This window comes from Rhamphochromis sp. 'chilingali' (assembly GCF_963969265.1).
Source record: "Rhamphochromis sp. 'chilingali' genome assembly, chromosome: 11".
Lineage (NCBI taxonomy): Eukaryota > Metazoa > Chordata > Actinopteri > Cichliformes > Cichlidae > Rhamphochromis > Rhamphochromis sp. 'chilingali'.
Window position 1 is genome coordinate 36667207 of NC_137938.1, and position 22122 is coordinate 36689328.

At 41.0% G+C, this 22122-nt stretch overlaps 1 protein-coding gene across 4 annotated transcripts in view; it reads right to left on the reverse strand.

The window, feature by feature from the left end:
* gabbr1a (gamma-aminobutyric acid (GABA) B receptor, 1a) overlaps positions 1–22122 on the reverse strand; it is a 141341-nt gene that overhangs the window by 42909 nt on the left and 76310 nt on the right. For all 4 annotated transcript variants that reach the window (XR_013973533.1, XM_080897364.1, XM_080897362.1 and 1 more), the window contains 4 exons: positions 18272–18517; positions 15382–15445; positions 14526–14603; positions 517–667 (listed from right to left, as the gene is read on the reverse strand). Coding sequence is in view for 3 of the 4 variants with exons in the window: in XM_080897364.1 (XP_080753490.1) it covers positions 517–667; positions 14526–14603; positions 15382–15445; positions 18272–18517 (539 nt within the window). In the remaining variant the exon portion in view is untranslated. The remainder of the gene's footprint in view (positions 1–516; positions 668–14525; positions 14604–15381; positions 15446–18271; positions 18518–22122) is intronic.

Here is a 22122-nt window from a genome sequence, read left to right on the forward strand (position 1 = left end):
GCTGTTTGACCATTTCATCTGTAACTCCATCTTAAAAGGAAGATTTTCCTTGCGTGACTTAACCACAGCTAATTTCAAGATCCAAACTTTGTGGCATTAACAGTCTTTAAAACCTAAAAACAATTAATTAAGTAAAGCATGAAAACAAAATAATTACTACACTTGAAAAGCTGACACTATAACATTTTGGATTTATTTAAAAATCTAATTAAGTCTCAAAATTGTTGGAGCATAATTTTTCTGTTGAGTTTTAGAGTAAAACATACAGTTATTTAAAAATGTCTGGTGTGCTCACAAAGGCACTTATTTATATTCAAACACACTTTCACTGACACACACTTGAATCCAAAGTAAACAAGTAAAAGGCTTGTGCAGGAGAAGCAGCTTATACAATGACCTCTCCAAAAAAAACTCAAAGCAAGATAAACAGAACGACAGTGAATGCAAAATAATAAGCGAAGACTACGAGGGGAGAATATTTCAGGCTATGTGGATGTCGAGTGTTCGAGGACTCACCGGACATTCCCGTTATAGATGTTGAAGGTTAGACAGACGATGCCGAGCAGGATGCCGAGGCCGGCGAAGACGGACACGGCTGCAAACAGCTTTTGAGACAGGTACCTGTATTCGTCAATCACCACTGTCCGATCGGCCGGAGGCCCAGCACCTGAACAGAGAGAGAGAAAAGAAATAAAGGGAGGGAAAATGCTTCTACTGCTCGGATACTCCCAACATCCCATTAATGAGACAATAACCTTTAAAGACCTCCTTTACTCACAGCTTCAAATAATTACCCTTGGCAACTGGGTGAGGGCCGCACTGGGTTGTACTGTCATCCAGAGCACTTTAAGGATGATGATACGATGTTCTTTATATGTTAGATGTAACTCTTTAACAACAGCTCCTAAATATGTAGCTTAATACTTCTTTTAATACTTTTCACAGGCAGTTACATCCCAAAAAGCATTGATGGGAAAAACTTCAACCTCATAAATAATAATAATAATAATGGATTGCATTTATATAGCGCTTTTCAAGGCACCCAAAGCGCTTTACAATGCCACTATTCATTCACTCTCACATTCACACACTGGTGGAGGCAAGCTACAAGTGTAGCCACAGATGCCCTGGGGCAGACTGACAGAAGCCAGGCTGCCATATCGCGCCATCGGCCCCTCTGGCCATCACCAGTAGTCAGTAGGTGAAGTGTCTTGACCAGGACAGAGAGCCCGGGGATCGAACCGGCGACCTTCCGGTTACAGATACGCTTCCCAATTATTTATTGTATAACTACTGTAACGATTTGTACTTTGGTGTATTTACATGCTTGACTTTAAAGTAAAAAACTCTTACCTGAAAAGTGAGTGATGTCACAAGAAACATGCTTAAAACTTGCCTGTTTCCATAGCTACCCCCTCATAACAACTATATTTTTGCTGATTCCAGCTTCTTAAATGTGATGATTAGACATGTTTAGATGAAAGAGCCTTCTCTCATAATTGTGTCATTTTAAAGATTAAACAATGAGTCCATTAATCATGAAAACAGTCATTTGTTTAATTGGCTGGGAAATAACCGCTCATTGCTATTCCACTGCCCTTCCTGCTTTTATTCTGTGAACATGACCAGTCAGTGCCGGTGATGATTGCACAGTTCATTTCAATTTCAGATGCCTGACTAACAGAGACTTCTTGTTCTATGTGTGCATCGGAGCAAATATCCTGGTTAAAAGCAAATCCACGGTTCCTTATATTTGCAACGGAAGCCAAGACAATGGCAACCAAAGCAGCGGTTCTACACATCCTCGCTAAACATGAATGAATGTCTCAATACACGACTGCACAAACTGCTCGAGCAGCATTAAGAATCTAATAATTAAAGTACCATTTAGTGTTGTTAAGTAGAAACCATAACTCCTGATAACTTTTCATAATGACTGAGTCACTGAAGCTTCTCAGGCTGATTCGATGCATTTTTAAAGACAATTTCTATCGCCTTTCTATCTTTATTAGATAGATTCAGTAGTTACAGAAAAGGGTGAAAGAGAGCAGGAGAAGAACCGTGATTCAACATTCAGTGTTAAAAGATTTGTTCTTAAACACAAAATTACATTCAATAATGCAGCAGTATCTAAAGTGAAGTATCATCTCTGCCTTCATGCTCACTCGCTCTCACAAACTGCTCCTTTGTTCTCTCTCTCTCTCCTTCTCTTATTTAAAGGAGTCTAGAAGCAGGTGAAATGTTTAAACATGAATAACATGAATCCTGAGTGTCTGATGGGCATTTAAATAAGGTCAGAAAGCCATACTTAAATTAGGATGAAGCAGTTTAAAGTGCCACTGGTGAAACTTTGTCCCAATACGATGTACCACGTCAGCATTCTGAAAACCTGACAGGTGCACAGATGTTGCAGAGACTGATGATTGTGGTCAAAAACATCATCATCAGTTGGAATAGTGACAACAGGTAAAAGAATACCACGATAAGACAGCTTAAAGCTTTTAATAATGCTTTTCTTTTTTTAAAGCATACATTATAAATTATAACCTCCACACCAAGAGCTGCATGGCAGCACGATGTTTAGCACTTCTGAAGCAAGAAGGTTCCTGGTTTAAATCCAGCGTCTGGCCGAGGCCTTTCTGTGTGGAGTTAGCGCGTTCTCGCTGCCTGACTTCCTCCCACAGTCCGACGTCATGCAGTTGGTGGCGTGATGCTTTTAAATTCCCCCCGAGGTATGAATGTGCATGATTTTATTAACTTACAGTGTCAGTGTGAGGTAGTGAGATTGTGTGGTTATAATTTATACTTTGAAAACATTTTTGTCCACCTGTCATTTATTCAGGTGAGTATTTTTGAACTAGTTGAATAATATTTTGAGCTAAATGCATTTTTCTAGATCAGACCATGAAAACAAATCATGGAAGAAAATCATGGAGGCCACAATCTCAATATCTGTCCATCACTGAAAAACCCTGAAAACCCCCCCAAAACATGCTGTGTTTTCTTGAAAAAAGACTCTCAGTCTCAAGCATGTCACTTGGTGCTGATAGAAAAGTTCTTTCATTGTTCAGGTAGTCATGACTCGACATGCCACGTAATCATATGTGCTGCTGTGTGTGGAAGTGCCAAAAACTGCAGTTCCTCTAATGGCCGTTTGGCAATGGCACAAAATACAAGTCAGTCCCCATAGACATGCATGTTAAAATGCCCAACTTTGCAGTATTGAAAATCACATACAGATAAACAGTTCTGGGGTGTGTGGATAGATTCCAGTTTTTAAATGAGTCAGTCCAGTTTTTTGATGGTCAGTGCACCGGACCTTGTTGTGAAAAGGTTATCTTATCACATTTTCATTGTTCATGGCCAAAAGCATTCATAGTCTCAGTTAGGGCTGAACGATATATCGCATTTGCGATAATATCGCGACATGATCAAGTGCAATTTTCTAACCGCAAAGGCTGCGATTATACTCTGGACATGTCCAAATTCATGGGCTGCATCCTCCTGAGGCCGCATTTGTAGACCGATTACGTCACAGCGACGTGCCGAAGGCTGTCCAAATTCGTAGACTCCTCCGAATGTAGCCGACAAATGCGTCCTCCTTTTCCCCGAATTTGAAGGATGGGTCGGGTGTGTCCTTCGTGGCCTACCATATCCCAGAAGTCATAGCGCGGCCCAGCCAAACTCCAGTTTCCAGCAATGGCGGCCGCTACTAAGTTTTAAAATTACTCATACTAATCTTTCTGGGTCACAAAATAAACTTTTAACATATTTTCAGGCGAGAAAGTAGTTGTGTAAACATCAAATATCTGCTCGGTTTATCAAGATATCCCATATTTGCAAAAGTGCTTCGACGTTTTCAGAGGCGTCTGCTACCCACCAGCTCGACAGCTAGCCGGGAGCTCGAGGGTTACTGATGCGGCCGAGAACGGCACAACTCCCGGCACATTATTTTCAGATCACCGCGGACTTTCGCTGCTCGGGTTAAACGTAATATATAAGTCACTTAGACAACCTAAAAATGTTATTGTTGGGCTTTTTTCAGTGTTTTGTTTGTTCGTGAGTAAATCGGTTTGGCTGAGATTAAAGTTATTAGATTAGATAAAATAAAACTTTATTAATCCCCCGGGTGGGTTCCTCCTTGGTTTTCACACAGCTGACTAAACGTCAAACAGAAAACTTATTAAACAGAAGTATGAGACAGTCGAGAATTTACACCAGTGTCTGGTTATATTTTAGATAGCAAGAAGCAGACGGCCGAGTTTAATAAACTCCACCGAGACAGCGGTGACGCTAATCAGAACTAGACCGTCCAATTTCACGCCTTTAAACTTTAAAGGCGTGTTTGTGTGTGTGTTTATACAATTGCTATTATGTTTGCACTTTATGTGTAATGTTACTGACTGCAGAGATCAGTAAGATGTGTGTATTTTTTATTTATTAGTTTTATTTATTTAATATTCTTTTTTAATTGAATGACTGTCTAGTAGTTCACAGATGTCGAAAAACTGAGTGTGGTAAAGCCACTGATTTTGTTTATGTATATTTCTGCAATCTGCACATTGTACTGACTTTCATTTTAATGTTTACACCAGGGTTCCTTGTCAGCACTTTATGCTCAGATGTTTGTAAGCTAAAAATAAACTATTGTGTATGTTCAAATATACTGTTGTGATTGAAGAAGTTAAATAAAAATGTCAGTCATCAATTCATGCATCACCTCATGTTATCATAACAGAGGTCTGTCTTCCAGGAAAGAACAGTTTAAAATTAATGTAATATAGTATTGGCCATACTATATGATGTATTGCTTGTCTTTGTTTAATAATACAGAAGACAAAGACCTTAAAAAATAATCGCATATCCCATCGCAATCGCAATATTGGGGCAAAAAATCGCAATTAGATTATTTTCCATAATCGTTCAGCCCTAGTCTCAGTCAGAAACCATGGTTAACTTTCTAACATGCAGCACACCATTTAAATCAAATATCATGATGATAAGAGCACCAAACAGCACTGACTTCATTAGACCAGCAACAAACACCAGTGAGTAACAGTGGAGGCCACAGAGGAGCTAGCATTTGCTCAGGAAACAGAGCCGAGGAGAGGAGCGGGAGCCAGAGACGACAACAGAATGCCAATTAAGTTCAAAATAATTCCTTCACCAGTGCTTCGCTCGACCCAGTAACCACAGCTTCACTGCACCTGTGTGAGTGACTCAGTGTGACTTAGCGGGATTGAAGTGGAAAGTATGTCAGAGAAGTTGCCGCAACAGCAAGAAAAACGCTGCTAGCTGCGGTCACCTTACTTAGTCATCCACAAAAAGGGGGAATGTGGGTGCAGTGAAGTAGTTACTGAAGGAGAAGTGAGCCACGATACACAGCAAAGCGAGTTAGTAAACCAGCTTTGGTCCAACTCTGCATCAAATCATTCGACAAACAATATAAAATACAGTGAGATGCAGACCATCTAGGAAGTTTGTGTTTCAGTTGTGGTTGGTTCATTTCTTGTAGTTTCTCTCTAATTAGCTGTGCATGTCTGAGCGTTACATACATAGAAGCTAACCAAGCTCACTGGTGTTAGCTGATAGCTAGCACTCCACCCTCTCATCTAAATATTACACCGTCTGGACTCAAAAAGTTCATCAAGTGCTACAGTGTAAAGTCCACCAACCAATGGGCTGGCATCATTATGTCGACGTCCATCGTGTAAATAAAGTCTAAAGTGAAACTTGTGGCAGAAAAAAAAATGTGTCCAGGTTCAAATTCAGAAAGAAATCCAGCCATTATTTAAAAAAGTGACAGAAAGCCCAGCAGCGCTGTCCTCAGTCAGGAGATTGATACCTCAAGAGGTCGGCTATTACCCTCCCCCTCCCTGTAAAAGTGTGAATAGGTGTGGTTACAGGTTATATGTTCTTAGGGTAGTGGTGATAATGGATCTTTCAAGGAGACAGTTTAGAAAATAGAGTACTACATCTGAGTTTGTGCTCAGTCTGAGCTTTTACTGCCAGTGGAGCAGACAGTGCTACGTGATAGCGTCTCATTCTCGTCTGTACTCACCAGATTTTTCATTTTGTGATTTAGCTCATCTCCAAAATGTAAAAGTTAATGGTGTTTTAAAAAGAAAAGCTGATATAAAAATCAGCATTATCCTAAAAATAAAGACGGGATAACCGAGCTTCTAAGAAATAATCACTCTAGATGTTGAAAATGTCGAACTGCTGGAAAAGTGTGTCATTTTTATTTATTTCTTTTTATCCCTGGAGGAAGGACACGTCGGCACTTCCTCTACTTTTTTCCACCTACAGCTCTATTCAGTTTTATTTATATGATACCAGTAGACAGGGATGCTTCTCTCTTCAGTATCTATTTTTTGGGGTTAATGGTCACACAGTGTCACATTCTGTCATGCCAGTTAACACAGTTTTTCCAGTAATGGGTTTCAATAGGAAGTATATTTGAAGCATGTATTTTGTCTAGAGAAAGTGTGTGTGTGTCAGCAAAGCTTTGAAAGACAACAACTGTATTTAAATCCAAACCAGCATCTTTTCCCGCACTGGTGTTAATGGCCAAGCAATCAGTAACCTATGACATCATGAAGGAACATGAACATCCCTCCAGCCCCTCTAATCTAAATCCAATCCAGAACATATTGATTTTACATATATGGACACAAATCAGAAGATGAAAGAACAGATAGCAAAGGTTGTGCTCAGATACATGAAATAATCTTTGACAACTCATGTTGAGGAAGAAAAATAAACAAGACTGATTATTTCACAAACTGCCTTCACACCAAAAAGAATACTTACCGACCGGTGCCGCTGTTATCAATGATCTGCCTTCTAATTTATATATGCATATGTGACCACACACAACACTTAAACACACACACACCACAGGACGCACTCCGAAGCTACCCTGCAGCTTCACAAGTACTCTGTTTAATCTGCACTGGTCACTTCACTTTATTGTTATTGATATTTATATTTAAAAGTGCAATACTGTAATTTTCTGCTGCTCATTCCTGTGCAATATCCCATCTGCCCTCCCGTCATATTTCTTTTCAAGATTTTCTTATTTAATCACTAGTGTACATATATTTATATTTATAGATACATATATATTTAGTCGTCTTTTCTCTTTTACCATGTCTCTCTAATATTTTGCTCCTTACTATTTTTCTATTTTTTTTATTATTTTATTTTATTATATTTTCTCCTACTGTATCATGCTGCTGAGTGACTGCTGCTCGTCAAACACATTTCATTGCAATGTTGACCCTGGGCTAACTTGCATATGACAAATAAAACTGAAAACTGAAACACACATCCATCTCAAACACATTAAGCAATGAAATAAATCAAAGATAGAATCTGTTTTGTTAGAATTTTACCTTCAAGATATAAAAATCATAATTGTGCAAAAGGGGCTACAGGGCCACTGCATAATGTTAGCTTATAACCAGATGTTGGTGTTGTTCAGCTGGATTTTGTCAGCTGTCCAGAGTTGGGGGGTCGCTAGAATATTAGGAATAAATAAGCGTGTTTTTCCATGTTAGAAACCTGACTTTACTTTTGAGGTTTGGGGTGAGGAGGAACAGGATGATGTGACATGAAGAGGATAAAACACGGGTGTAATACTTCATATGTTGAGTCTGAAGGTGCAGGGATGATTTAAATGTCCCTATTTATGCGCTCCTATTTACTTTTAATGGATTAATTATGAGTTTATGAGAACGCATCAGTTTGCTGGAAGACAATTATACACTAATCTATGTATATTTATGAGTAGAATATCTGCTTTTTACTCTATTAAATAACCACAAAAAATGACTGACTGCACATTTAAGATTAAATGACTGTTTTCTGAGCCTTTCATCAGCCTCCTAAAACCTGCAGCGCGACATTCATTCACACCAACTTCAACACAAGAAAGCAGGCTTCTCTTTTCTTTCTGGATCCAGCGATATCTGCCATGTGCAGCCAACTGAAACACACTGACTGTTTGAAAACGTGCCTTGGTATCCTAATTTAATCAAAGTCTCTCTCCTCCTTATGACAGTGATTTCTGCCCTTTGGAACAACTAGTAACGCTTTTAATTTCTGACACGGTTGAACAGCATGCTGTGAAACACACAGCCACGAACCACCGATTTGTGCTTGAATGTGTGTTTCAGTAATTACCATACTGTAAAGTAATGTACTGAGCAAGAAGACAACTTTGTTAATTAAGAGTTGAAGCTTTAGGGTTTTATCGAGTGGACCAACGACCAAATTATTCATGCTTGTGTAGCTTTAAACCAGAAGAATTCCTCTGTGAGGAGAGTTCAAAGAGGGGCAGATGGACAGGGAGCCTCGTTTTACACTCAACAGCCTCTGACTATCTGTCTGCCTAAATCCGAGACTGCCTGCAGATGTGTGTTAGCGTGTGTGTGTGAGGATGCTTATGCGAATTTAAGTCTAATTATTCACATGCATGCAGATCGATAGAGTAAGTATGAGAGAACATAGTGAAGAGGCTGCGTACGAGTGCCAGGGTGCATTTAGGCACACACACAGAGAGAGAAAAACAGAGGGAGACGGTGTGTGTGTTCATGTCAGAGAGGAAACAGGGCGGGAGTGTCAGCGCTGCATGAAGCTGATGTGTCAGATGTCAGAGGGAAGTGTCAGAGTGTCATCCCCTTGGGGGTCGCAGAGTGTCAGAGAGCCAATCATGCTGTGTTTAGATGCTTGTCACTGCAGCCACATAGCCAGCTCGTGTCTGGTGACATCTGACAGTAGAATGACAATATAAGACAGTGTGCCAAGTTAAATTAAAGAGGTATGGCAGGAAAACCAGAGGAAATAAAGGGTTTTGTTTTTTTAAGTAGTTAGAAATCAATCTACTCAGTCGGCCATGGAGATAATAAGGTGGCCTCAAGCCAGCCCGGACATATAATCTTTCACCTCACTTAGACATGCCCGAGTCACCTCTACACTACAAAGTGCCAAGGAGGAACCACAGCAGGATGCTTAAGCCAACTAATCTGGCTCCTTTTAATGGAGGAGTGTCTTCATTAAACGACTGAGCTTCTCACTCTAAACAAGCTTCTATAGGAAGCTCATTTCCTCAGCTTGTACCTGCTTCTTTTTTTCATTGGTCACTACACACAGCTCGTGGCCGTGGGTGAGGGTAGGAGTGTAAATCGATCACAAAATCAAAAGTTTAACGTTCAGGTTCAGCTCTCTCTTTAACACAATTGATCAGTCGGCCCGCAGAGATCTGATCTCAATACCAGCCCACATAAGCTGATTACACAGCTGATACCCGTCTACACATCCAACAGGCTAATTTCACATAAGGTCTACAGCTGCTGTGAGTCTACAAGCTCCTCTTAATCACCGTCACATCTGATGTTACTGATGCCTCCTCTGCTCTGCGCTGATGTTCTCGCAGACATTTAGTCAAACATAATTTACAGCAGATGGAAACAAACATCTTATTTTGACTATAGTGGTCCTGACTGATTTGTACATCAATCAAACTGTGTGCTTGAGTGAGATGAAAGGATGAGGAGAAACTGGGACATTAGGGATCTTCATTCAGGATACCTGCAGTCCATCCATATTCCTCAATTAATCTTCATGTGATTACACAAGTTCAGCTAAATTTATGTGTAGACTTCTGATTAAGATCTCCACTGGCAAAATTACTCTCCACATGGATCAAATCCAGCAGGACCAGCAGTCTATTCATGTGGTAAAGTAAAAACTGAATAGAAATGTGTATCTTCAACACAAACAAAATGCAACACTGTTAAATAAGAAATCCCCTCCAAAACAGCGTGACTCACAAAGCCACAACAGACACATTAAAGGGAAATTTAAAATAAACGGGATCACTGATGCTTCTGTTCATATGTACCCAATATCGGATGATGACCTTTAAGCAACTCCTAGCAACAGATTTGATGGTGGCGACAAAAATTCTGCACAAAAGCACTGAAGAGCCTAAAGTCTGTTGAAACAGTGCAACATTTAGTCCTTAACAGATAAACAGTTTAGTAGTTTGAAAGGAAAAACATCATCTGTTCTCATAATCAAGTAAAAATGTTAAACATGTACTTTACATCTTGAATGCACAGATTTGCAGTGCAACATGAAACAGTATACTTGTTGAATAATGAATCATTCAAGTCAGTAAATAATCTGCAAATGAATTAATCTGCCATCGTTGCTTCTTTAAAAAGAAGCATCACCAATTTATACGAGTCAAGAGAACATGGATGTGAAAAATTCAGAAATATTTTCTCTCTGTCCGTGTTTCCTAAAGGCACAATCTGATAAAGCGCACAGTTTCTGTCCAATTTTGTCATTTGAAACCAAACATACATCACCAATGCTGTACATGTTACACTCACTATGTGTGAAGTGCAGCTGTGTTTTTGTGATATATGGAAGTATGACACGTGCCATACGCTGCCAGCTTCGCTGCCGGCTTGTTAAAGTTTCACAAAGAGAGAATATTACAGTAGTTACATCATCTTTGCACTTCCTTTGTTTTAAATTTTTATTTTTGGTTTGCAAGGCTCAGAATGCTTTAGCAACTCTACATTCACCCAGCTGCTTTTCCCTCGACACCTCAACACACCTTCACATATTTCTGTTATAGACAGTAAATATCCAACGCACTTTATAATTAAAATACTCCTCCCATGATGACTGTGGGGTTGGGAGACTCTAGAATGACCTTGCTAAAAACTGAAGACCACAAGCTTGAAAACAAAAAAGATCTGGCAGGGGTGTAAGAAAGAACTGAGCTTACTGCAGCTCCTATAGCTATAATTATAATATTTTTTTTGAAGTGGAACTGTTGTAATTTCCCACATAATCTCTGAGGTGAAAAGCTAACACTTCAGATTGATGCTCCGTTTCACACACTTTTTCTACGCTTGGCTCTGTATGATGTCACTGAGAGCATATATCCCTAATACGGTCACCTCGCAGAAGCTTGTTTCAGATTTCAGTGCATGATCCTTATTCATCTCCAGTATGAGATGAGTAAGGATTGCGATGAATTAGTGCTGCAGTAGATTCTAAGTAAAGCCATAGGCCTGAAAATGACCATAAAAGGTCAACTTTAAATATGGAATATTTAAAATTCCAGAATGTGGAAAGCCATGTACGTGTCTGAATGAATGTACAGTCGTAGTAATTACAGCTCTGAGTAGGTGCACGGCGTATATGTGTCAACTGTCCATTCAGTCAGCGTGTTTGCAGCATCTAAGCCCTCCTCCGTCCTTGATCAGGGAATCAGGACGGGAAGTTGCCATGGAGACCCAGCTCTGTAACAGTTGCCACAGCGATCAGAACAAGAGCTGAGCTAAAAAGTGGTTGTTAGGGCGACCGTGCAGAGAGTGAGAAAGCGACGCGAGGAGGGGCGTGGTAAACACAAAGGAAAACAAGCGCAGGGGTTAAGTTAAAAACCGCGCTGTTTACTCCACCCTGTCAGTACATCAAGCACGCCCTTCCCCCATCCCCTCCACCCCAGCTGTCAAGAAGAAAACTTCCCCGAACTGAGTCAGCTCCAGAAAGCAGGAAATTACTCATTTCCTCTCAACAAGTAGATGTCAGCTGGATGTGTCTTTATTTGGTAAACAGAAAAGAAGAAGCTCATTTAAAAAGCAAACAAAACTCACCTCTGACACTCTGGACAACATGTCAGTTTCACATCAGCGGCTTCTAACTAGACTGACATCAAGCCTGTCACGTTGCAACAAGCCAAACTAAAGAGCTGGAGGCCGGCCTGATGGAAAAACATGTCGCCTACAAGCAAACAGGTCACCTGTCCCTGGATGCTGATACTGACCTGGAAACTTTACCTCTTCTGGGTTCAGTTAAGCCCTGGCAACAGATCATTTCCTTAAAAGCCTAAAAAAAGGCGTCCCTCTGTGGGCTGCCTTGGTGTGCAGGATTGATTAGTGGCACACTCTGTCCAGGCACAAGTATGTCACCTCCTCAGGGAGAGACGGGCCAGTAAACATCCAGAGTACTCGTCTTGGTGTCTGAGGCAAATCATCGCTAATAGGTTTTCACAGTAAACTCAAGTATGGGCAGCAGGAGTTAAAGCACAGGTTCGGGCTTTTTGGCTTGAGTTCGAGCTTCTTTATGCAGAAGAAAGATGTAAAAAAAAAAAAAAAAAACTTGGTTGGTTAGCAAGGCAAGCTAAGCTAAGATCAGGCAAAGAGATGAACAACTGAGCTGCGATGCACAGTGTATGGAGGCCATTGCAGCACTGTGAAACCCCTCGCACCGGACTGCAGCAATTAACTTTAAAAAAAATCCATCCTCCCTCTTTTATCGGCTAAAACTCTTCCACCTCCAGGGATTACACGAGCTTGGAGCTCTGAGTGTCAGCAAGGACAAAATGTTGAAATAAGGCCCGGAGGACCGTCGCTACAGCATCCCATAAATTAAACTGTCAAACTGAACTATATGTACATCAAACTGGAAAAGTGCATATTTTCACAGTTTTAGTTTTCAGTAACTCGGTCCAATTCAGCACTAAGGTGGCACCCTTTAATTCTTCATCAGAAAAATATTAATCACAAAAATTATTAAGTGGAGAGACTGCTGTGCAACTTCCACAGCATTTTCTTGTTAATATTGTGTAGACCTCCACTGCTACTCTGCTCACACACAAAAGCTCCAATGCATGTGCTAATCTTGTTTAGGTCCTCCTTATGTTATAAAAAAAAAAACCTGACCCAAAGGGGCACTCACATGGGACGCCTGTGGTTTCTGATACCAGGAAAATGGCGGCAGTGCCTTTGGGGTTTATGGGTAGCAAGGTTGTTTTGGGATGCTTAATCGGATTTGGGGAGTTTGGAAGCTAGGTCAACACCTTGGGATCTGTGATGTGATCTTTGAGCCTTTTCAAGCTGTTTTTGTGGGGTGGTGTGGCGTGGCACACTGTCACGCTGCGGGGAGGATAATGCCACCGCAGGGTCTGCAAAAATCTTTAGATTTATTATATTTCTAAATGAAAAACCCCACGAGTGCCTGAAGTTTTCCTAGGAGAACATTGCACTGGAACAAGAAAATCAAGTTTATTCCCTCTTACTGTCAGAGGTTGTATTGTTGTGGTTTACTGGATTAGCATTGCTCTTTAAAGCAGAATGTGTACATGTTATTATTCTACAACTGCATATGTTTGAGTGCACAGTGCATGCATTACTGTAAAAGTTTCTATATACAAGAAAATTTATTGCACAATTTGGTTGTGTGTGTGTGTTTTGTTTTGTTTTTAAATGGGCCACATTTGGTTGCCTCATGCCAAACAGAGCCTTAACTTATTAGACAGATATGAGGTGTGTTCTGAAAACTGGCCCACATAATATAATAACATCTCCTGCAATGCATGCCAAGGCCACTTCATTACTTCTGGGCCGCGTTCAGTCCACACAGTACTTGTTGGTGCTTTTACTGATCCATAAGTGCCAAAAGGGCCAGAATGTGTCCGCTATCTGGGACACATTGATACGTTTATATCAGCTTTAAAACAAACTTTGAAAACTTCCAAAACTTCCAGAGAGAAAACTCTGCTAACATACACACACACACAGGCTACACTTATTTTTATAGTCATTGACATTTACACATCATTTCTGCTGTGCATTGAGAAAAATCGTCCATGAGTTTGCTTAACCCTTTCCACCCTGAAGGTCTCTGTTACTGGACCAGGCAATTACAACCTGCTGACAGTTTTTTGGAGGTTTCTGAGCGCAGTGCACACGCTGTCAAGGCCACCTGCAACTAACATTATTAAAATGGGTTGTTGTAGTCCCATCTCTGACTGATGGCGGTTTATTTATTCTCTCATTTACAGTTTTGATTAGGCGAGAATAAGAAATGTTAACTTGCAGGTCTCAGCAGATCAGCTTACCATGGTTTGCTGTGGAGTCATCACTGGTTTAATTTGGGGTGTTTTATAACTTGTAAATTTAAAAGCACTTCGACTGAAGGGTTTAAAATCAGAGAACAGATGCCCCTGTTACTCCAAAACTTGGATTAAAACTGAATTTTTTTCAGGCATGTATTTAATTCAGTGACAAATATCATACATCAATAGCAGTAACTGTGAAAAGACACTTTGGTTTACTTTTAATGGTGCCAGTTTGCCAGCATGGAAACAAATATAGGTTAAGAAAAACAGGCTAACTCACAGTAGGACGCCGGCCTGTTTGATTACAGTGCATGTGCTGCGCCAACACTTTTAACACATGTTGGACAGTGAGTGCGCAGCCGGCTAATTTGAGGGCGAGCGTCAGAATCCAAATAACTAGCTTCATCTAAACAAGTGGTTACAAAAAAATCCACCGTGATTATACATCATTTAGACAGTAAAGGAGGCTAAATTAAGCCACGCAGCGGAGGTCTGAAGTCAAAGCACAAACATGTAACCCGGCTGACTCACGGCATGACACAGGACACAAATACAGACACAGGAAGCTGAGCGATCGGTGCCGTAAAATCCATCTTACCTATCCAAACATCATTGCCAAACCAGGAGAGGTTCCCTTGAGAGCTGTCATAGTAACCAATCTTCTTATAACTGCCTCCTACATGTTTGAGAAGCAGAGACAAGAAAGCAAGAAAGGTATGAAGTTTAATTAGCATTGCTTCTGTAATTAATTTGCTCCTCGAGAGAGCTGATAAACATTGATATTTATACCGCTGCCGTTTAGGCAGTGCAATATGTGAATACAGAAAGAAAAGGCACATAATGAATACGCAAAAGAATCGACGGATGAAAAGGTGGACAAACAAAGAAGCACCAAGGGGAGTGGAAGGAGAAAAGAAAGAGAGGGAAAAAAAGGCGCTTATGTGGCAGTCTTGACCAGGAATACTGATGAGGTCCCACAGTGATTCAGGGATTCGAGTCAGGTCGTCTCATTGTGGATGTCAAATTACCCCGACACCACAACAGGAAATATGAGACCGAATGCGAGGGGAAAGGGGCAGGATTATAAATTCTCATCCGTTAGGACGCCAAAGAGAACAGAGGTAGAAAATAATCCTCAACCTTATCCCATGCAGGGAAACTCATTAAGTCACTGGTGACAAATAGGATGCCATTTCCAGAAACAGCTTAAAACGAAGGCTGGTGCCCAATTAGAGTGAAGCTTCGAGTCAACACCGCACTGCACCCAGCTCGTTCACATGTGCAGTTAAAGGGCCCCTTAAACTGAGCCTTTTCTCCGGACTGCGCTGAAAGCAGCAATCAATGCATCATTGAATAAATTGAGCAATGATTTTCTTCAATGAGTGACATTTATTATTCAGTCCAGATTCTGCAACTATAATTGAACGTGGGAGGACAGCGTAGAAGCGCTTTACCTTGCAGTTGCTCGATAAGAGTCATTGCCATCCTGGATCCCTGGGCGTCAAACACCACCTGGCCCTGAGACACATTCAAAAAGCAGAAACTTGACATTATTGCAAATAAAAAGCCTCATTTTTAACTACATAATTCTGGATTTCAGGGAATATTACTTGTTATTATTCTTTTTTTTGCCAATGGTTGCTGAGATTAACACCACTCCTGCAGCTCACAGACCGGAGATGAAGAAAAATGGGCAAGAAATGCAAACAGCTTTTAAACCAGGCAACCGGTAAAGTTCAGTTCAGCGCCGCTGCAGACAAATAATGATTGTTATATCTTCACGTAGTAATGTACAGTACATTTAGCGCTATATGATGTAGAGCGGAACAGCATACAGAAGAGCTCAGCCATCAATGACAACAGATCGATTTAGTGAGACACTGCATCAAAGGAGGAGCGGCGGGGGGTGGGTGCAGATATGATATATATTCTTCATATAATCTGTTTCTTGAACTTGTGTTGAGACAGAAATGGTGGCCTGCATATCTTTCAGGGTAGTTAGAAGTAATAGTTGAAGCAGAGCTGCAGGTGTTTTTGACCACAACGCCCGTCTCTCAAGGGCAACTGCCAGACTGTCGGATGTCTGTGGCGGCAACAAAGGGCCCAGACAGCAATGTGCTTGTGCATCTTTCTATTAGCTTGGCTCAAAATAAACCAAACTGTGTAACTAAAAAAGGCACAAGACATAACAAGAGCTCTGTAGCACAAATGAATTTAGAAGTAGTAAGTAAGCATGATCTCTGCAAGCTAAAGACAGCCAACATCTGTCAAATTCCAGGTTTCAGACTAAGTTCAAAGGCGACTCTCCTTAGTGGTTTGTCTGCTAGCACAGAACGGTTGATCTGATATCCTCGTGTTGGTGTTGTTCCCAGATCATCATACTAAATGTTGTTCCAGGATCAACATTGCAAGTGACCAATCAGAATGTTGTTACGTCATACTTTTGCGACTTCGGGAAAAAGCGGCGTAAAACAAAAAACTGTTCTAAAGCTGCGTGAAACCGCCTCTGTCCGCCGATCAACGGACCCTGACCCTAACCGTAACCCTTTAATAAACAGTAAGCAGAATTGATATTGTCCTTGCAACATTGGAATTTCATAAATGCACGAATGGCTTGGCGCGCAAAAGAATAACGTCACAACAATGTGATTGGTCACTTGCAATGTTGAACCTGGAACAACATTTTCATGATGGTCTGGGAACAACACCAACACGAGGATATCAGATCATCCAGCACAGAGCTGCCCACATGAGCACGTGATGGTCTCTCAAAACAGACCCTCACAGCTTCTCTGTGATCATGCACCATACATATTTACATGTTTCCCTAGCCCGTTGTGCTATGTATCCATCCAGACTGTTTTTGTGCGAGTTGTCCAGTTTTGAGGCATTGGCTCTCTCTCCCTCTCAGATATAATGGAGTAAATTGCGCTCGCCTTGGTGTTCAAAACATCAAAAAATACAATTTAACTGAGCAGCAATGTCTCTTTCCAGAAGTCATACCCATCCACAAAAACATCCACAAACTTTAAAGCAATTTCAATTTATGCAATTGTAGGAACCAAAGTAATCACTATGCAGAAGGATGCATGCAACTACGTGTTCTTAGATGCTCATGCTTCTGACTGTTTAATAGGATGTTTTCCAGCAGAATGACAGACAGCAGAAAGATTGTGCGGTGATAGTTGTGGGCATCTCACACCAAATCAATCTAGAGGATTAAACTGAACTACACGGCAGAGCAAAAATATGTAAATGACATTTCGGGGTGAACTGTCCCTTCCAATCAGTGCCCAGTGTTAACTGGAACACAGCATGGAAGGTGTCCATTTTTGTGGGGTGCACAATGTGCTGGCAGACGTCTCCAAGATGCAAAGTGGAAAAATCACAATATTCAAATTCATTTTTAATGCTCAGTGATTGGAAACTCGTTGGGCATCTGGTGGAGCAGCTGCACTGGACTGCAATAGATTATACCCAATGACACGAGACTGTGCATGGCTTTTATTTTATCCCCACTTCCATACTTTTATAACTGGTTTTTATTATTATTATTATTATGATTATTATTATTATTCAGTGTCATTTCTTCAGTGACATAAAATGCCTTTTGACAAAGTTAATGTAAAATAATTTGATGTATCCTGTAAATTCATATATCTGTTGTTTTCATAACAGGAACCACACAGCTACAAAGTGCTTCACAGTTTGGATAAAAAAAACAAACAAACACAAATTAAAGAAGTAAATTAGAGAAATCTACATATCCCACAGTCAAACATACGCTCTTTTATAAGCAATAAGCAAAAGTAACTGGTGAGTGATTCAGGAAATAAGCTGTAAAAATGAGTTTTCAGCAGCTGATGGGCAGAGGGAGGCTGTTCCAATTTTAGGAGCTACTGCCTCAAAAGCGCGGTCACCTTTCAAAGAAGAGCGTGGAACAGTTGATCAGAGAGGTCGATCGCTGGAATAAGTTCTCAGCAGACTTGCTCTGTAAGAGCCTATGTGAGCCTGGCCGTGTAGAGGCCACATGTCATTTTAAGATTTTTAAATGAATTCTGAATTTCAGGTGATGTGCAAATGCTGGCTAGTTTTTGTTAGCAGCTGAAGCTGGCTCAGGACTGAGCGGTGCAAAACGTGAGGGACGATAATCAGAAGAAAATGCCAAAAACGTGAAGTTACTGGTGAATGTATGAAAGTTATTGCTGTGTTTCTAGTCAAAAAAGGGGTATTTACTTATATATTATTTGATTTTGCATAGTTTGAACCATCCATCCATTCGCTTATCCTTCTCAGGGTCGCGGGGGGCGCTGGAGCCTATCCCAGCTGTCATAGGGCACTTACCGAGACGCCTTCAAAGGAGCTCGTGTTGAGGGCCCTGTAAATCTCGGACGTGATGTCGTGGTTGTTATAGTTGAAATCCTCCAGACGTCGGCCCTTAGCCTTCAGCGGTGCCACAGTCTTATTAAGGGCTAGTGCCAGCGCCCACACTGCATCGTAGGCTAGAGGGGCCTCCTGAAACCCGCCGGTCTCCTCGGGGTTCTTCCCTCCCAGACGAGACATCAAGGCGGCGAGAAACTCCTGTGATGTCTGAGAAAAAGAAGACAGAGAGGACATCAAAGAGCCAAGAAATGCAACACTGCAAAGAAGGTTTACATTGACTCATTTTTTATTTGTGTTGCTAGATATTCACATAACTAAAGCAAAAAACTTGAAGAGCCAACAAATGAATCGACCCTCAGATCTTTGGAAGTCATTTCTGGTATTCACTATAATGTGTGTATTTGATTTAGGATTTATTTTTACTCTCCTGTAGTAAACACTTGTTCCTACTTCAAATAAACCGAGGAAAAAAGTGAGCGGCTTCAGAGTCAGAAACCGTCTCTCTGCGACAAGCTGAACTTGGTGGAGATTGGAGTGTTAAAAATAAATTTGGTTCAGAATAAATAAATACTGCTTCTACCATGATGAAATAAAAAAGCTCCTTCTATGTGCAGCCAACCTGAACTGATATCTGTCTGCCAAAATATATGCTAACAAGAGGAAGGGTGCATAGCAAATAGCAGCATGTCAGGAGTGGGCCCCACTTTAATGGTGGAGTTATGCTTTAGGATCACACAGGATTAGCATCTGTGCTAACCATAGGGCCTCTTGTGCTGGCTAGAGGGTACTTGGGCGAGCCAGAGGGGCTTTTGAGGGCCAGTAGAGCTGGGCATAGGGGCACTTGGACCCTTTCAATACCCCTCATGTGGACAGGACCCTAAATAATTGATCTTTTACTTTTCTAAACAGAATAGCCTTCTGGCATTCAGAGCTGTGTCGGCTAAGCTAACCGCTATGTGTTTCTAAAGACTTATGAAACACAGAACTCCCTGAAAAACATGTTTGGATTTATCAAACAAGATTTTACTTGTGTTTTCCCTATTTATGCAAATGTATGCCCATCTAAGCTTATCATGTGCTAGTCTGGTGATTTAGCCTCCAGGGTACCTGAGTAGACAGAATATGCAGATATTAATTCCAAGATTTCATGGTCCAAGTATTGACCATTTACAAATCACATAAAAAAAAAAAATAAAAATAAAAAAACTAATAAAAAGCTCATAGAAAGCTTCTGGTACCAAAAATCACTTCCTTTGCAGTGATAGACAACCCATCAGGAGCTCCAGCACCTTTTCCCGGAAGCCTGGGAATCATTAAACTTGATCAGTCGTTAAAAATAATACGCAGGAATGAGTGGATGTGAGAAGAAAAAGAAAGGTGGCCGGTGGGAAATGTACAAGAAAAAAAGTACAAAAATCTGGTTGAGGTGGGAACCAGCTGTCCCCTCCTGCTCAGGAGGGGAGGAGTCACAGAGAAACTCAGAGCTCGCTGAAGAAACCAGGCAAGCCGATGAGGTTCACAGAGTCAGTTACCATGGTAACCGACTTAAAGTTTAACTTAGCTCTCTTTCTGGAACAGAAACCCCGGAGCTTCATCTCAGGGTTAAAAAACTGAATCTTCATGAAACCTGCTCTCTGGAACAGAGCCCTTAACGAAGGATCAAAAATAAAGCGACTTCAAAAGAAACTAAATTCCACCCGACTCCACGTAATTAAGCAACTGCAACTCGGAAGAGATTCATAGTGGGAAAGTAACATTTTTATTTATTGAAAGTTATTGTACAAAGAAAAAAGAAAATCTCCATCCTCATATTCATTTACGTGCCCTGTTAGTCGTCTCATCTAACCTTTGGTGAGGAAGCTGATCGTTAACTGTATCACACATATCTGTCACATCTCTTTCTTTGGTTGCGGTTGATCCCCAGGCATCTTTATTGCTTTGCTACACTCTTACAGTAATCTTAAGACAGGCCAACTTTTTCCTTTTCTCACAAGCATTTGAGTTTAGAACTCATTTTGTGATTAAACACCAATCAAAATTATCTCCCGCTGAAAGCCTGGATACACGCGCAATGGGAAATTATTGCTACCATTCATCATTGTGTCTCTGTGGATTCTTTGAGGCCAATTAGGCCTACACGCACTCCAATTCACTTATGTCAAATTCATCTAATTGAAATTCCACCTTGGCATTTGGCATTTAAATCTGCCACTGCCTTCTGAAAACTAGCTGACAATGTGCTTTGCAGACCCTGCAGTATTGGCATAGTAGTTTAATCTGAGTGCTCTATCTAAGAGTGCTATGCCAATTTCAAACTTAGAAATTGAATTTGAATAGACGGACAGGGAGCAGGAGTTCTGGCTGTAATTCTTATCGCCCGTTGAGCAGCACTCGTCAACAGCTAAAGCAGCAGGTAGTGGCAGGTGCTGTATGAATATAAACAACAGCTGCTGATGAAGTGCAAGGGAAGGAGGAAGGGATGGAGGGGAGGGTGGTGGTGAGAAAAGGCAGGACGAGGAAATGGTAAAGGAGAGATGGGTAAACAAGAAGAATGACGGGATGATCCACGACAGACCGGCAGAGTCGGAGAAGGTCGAAGAAAAAAGGGAAAAGGGAGAGAAGAAGAGACGGCGTAAGAGGATTAGAGCAGGTAAACAGAGGAGAGCGACTGCACCTGAGAAGCTAAATGAGCGTCGGACAAAAATGAGAAAAAGCGAGCTGCTGATAATTTAAATGCATAAACTCCCAGGCATTCTCAGCAGTTTAGCAAACACATTATCGATTCAGGTCATGCAAAGTTCACTGAAGCTATGACTTTATTGTTCTTAACATGCCAGCCGTTCCTGAAATAACTCGTGCCTCACGAGGATCCAGATATATAAGAGCTGAAACCTGGCAACAGTGAATGAATGACGGCTCAGAATACACATCAACAGGACAGGAGGAAGTCATCACAGCTGTTTATTTACAAGCGATCGCCTGAAGCTGCGGTGCGAGCAAATTAAATTACATTTAAAGCAATTAAAAAAAGAGCCAAAAATGCTTTAATCGCTTTAATTTCATTAATAAAATACTTTTTGTAATTACTCTCTGCATATTTTAACTAAAACGTGAATGTTTTCAGATGAGTGCAGCTGCTGTTTTCACTTCCAATATTTCTTCTAATCTTTCCCGTTTTTCCTCAGGAAGCTTCGCCTTTTCCCGGGCCACCTCTTAATGACTTTCCTGGTTGACTCACAGCAGCATTACAGGAAAATGACATTACGTCACACTAAGTCCTGGCCATAGACCAACTTCAGTTAACATTGCTTAAACACCATGCCCAGGATTTTTGGACATTAAGTCACGCTGGTTGTGTTCAAATTGTGTTGACAGGTGTGAACTATATTTAAACAGAGGAAGTGCCTTTAAAGAGCACTAAGTGCATCTCCAGGTAAAGATTTCAGGTGTGGTTCGATTTGATTATATTATGCATACACTGTTAATTCAAGGAAAGAGACAGACTCCAATTAGTAGAACAGAGCACAAACCGACTGATATCAGTACCACTTGTTTGGTCCTTTTCATTTTTTTAAAAGTCTTTTTCTCCATTGAGTTTTATTGACACAGTGATGGAGGGAAGGAACGGCTCCCTTTTAACAGGAAGAGACCTCCAGGCTCAGCGAGGAGCAGCCATCTGCTGCGACTGGTGGTGGTGGGGTGACGGGAAGAGAAGAGAGAAAAGAGGAGCATACAGAGACCACAAACAACTAGCAGCTCTTTTAGGCTGTTTTCTATATATATTTTTTTATAAAAATGAGACGTTAACAGCA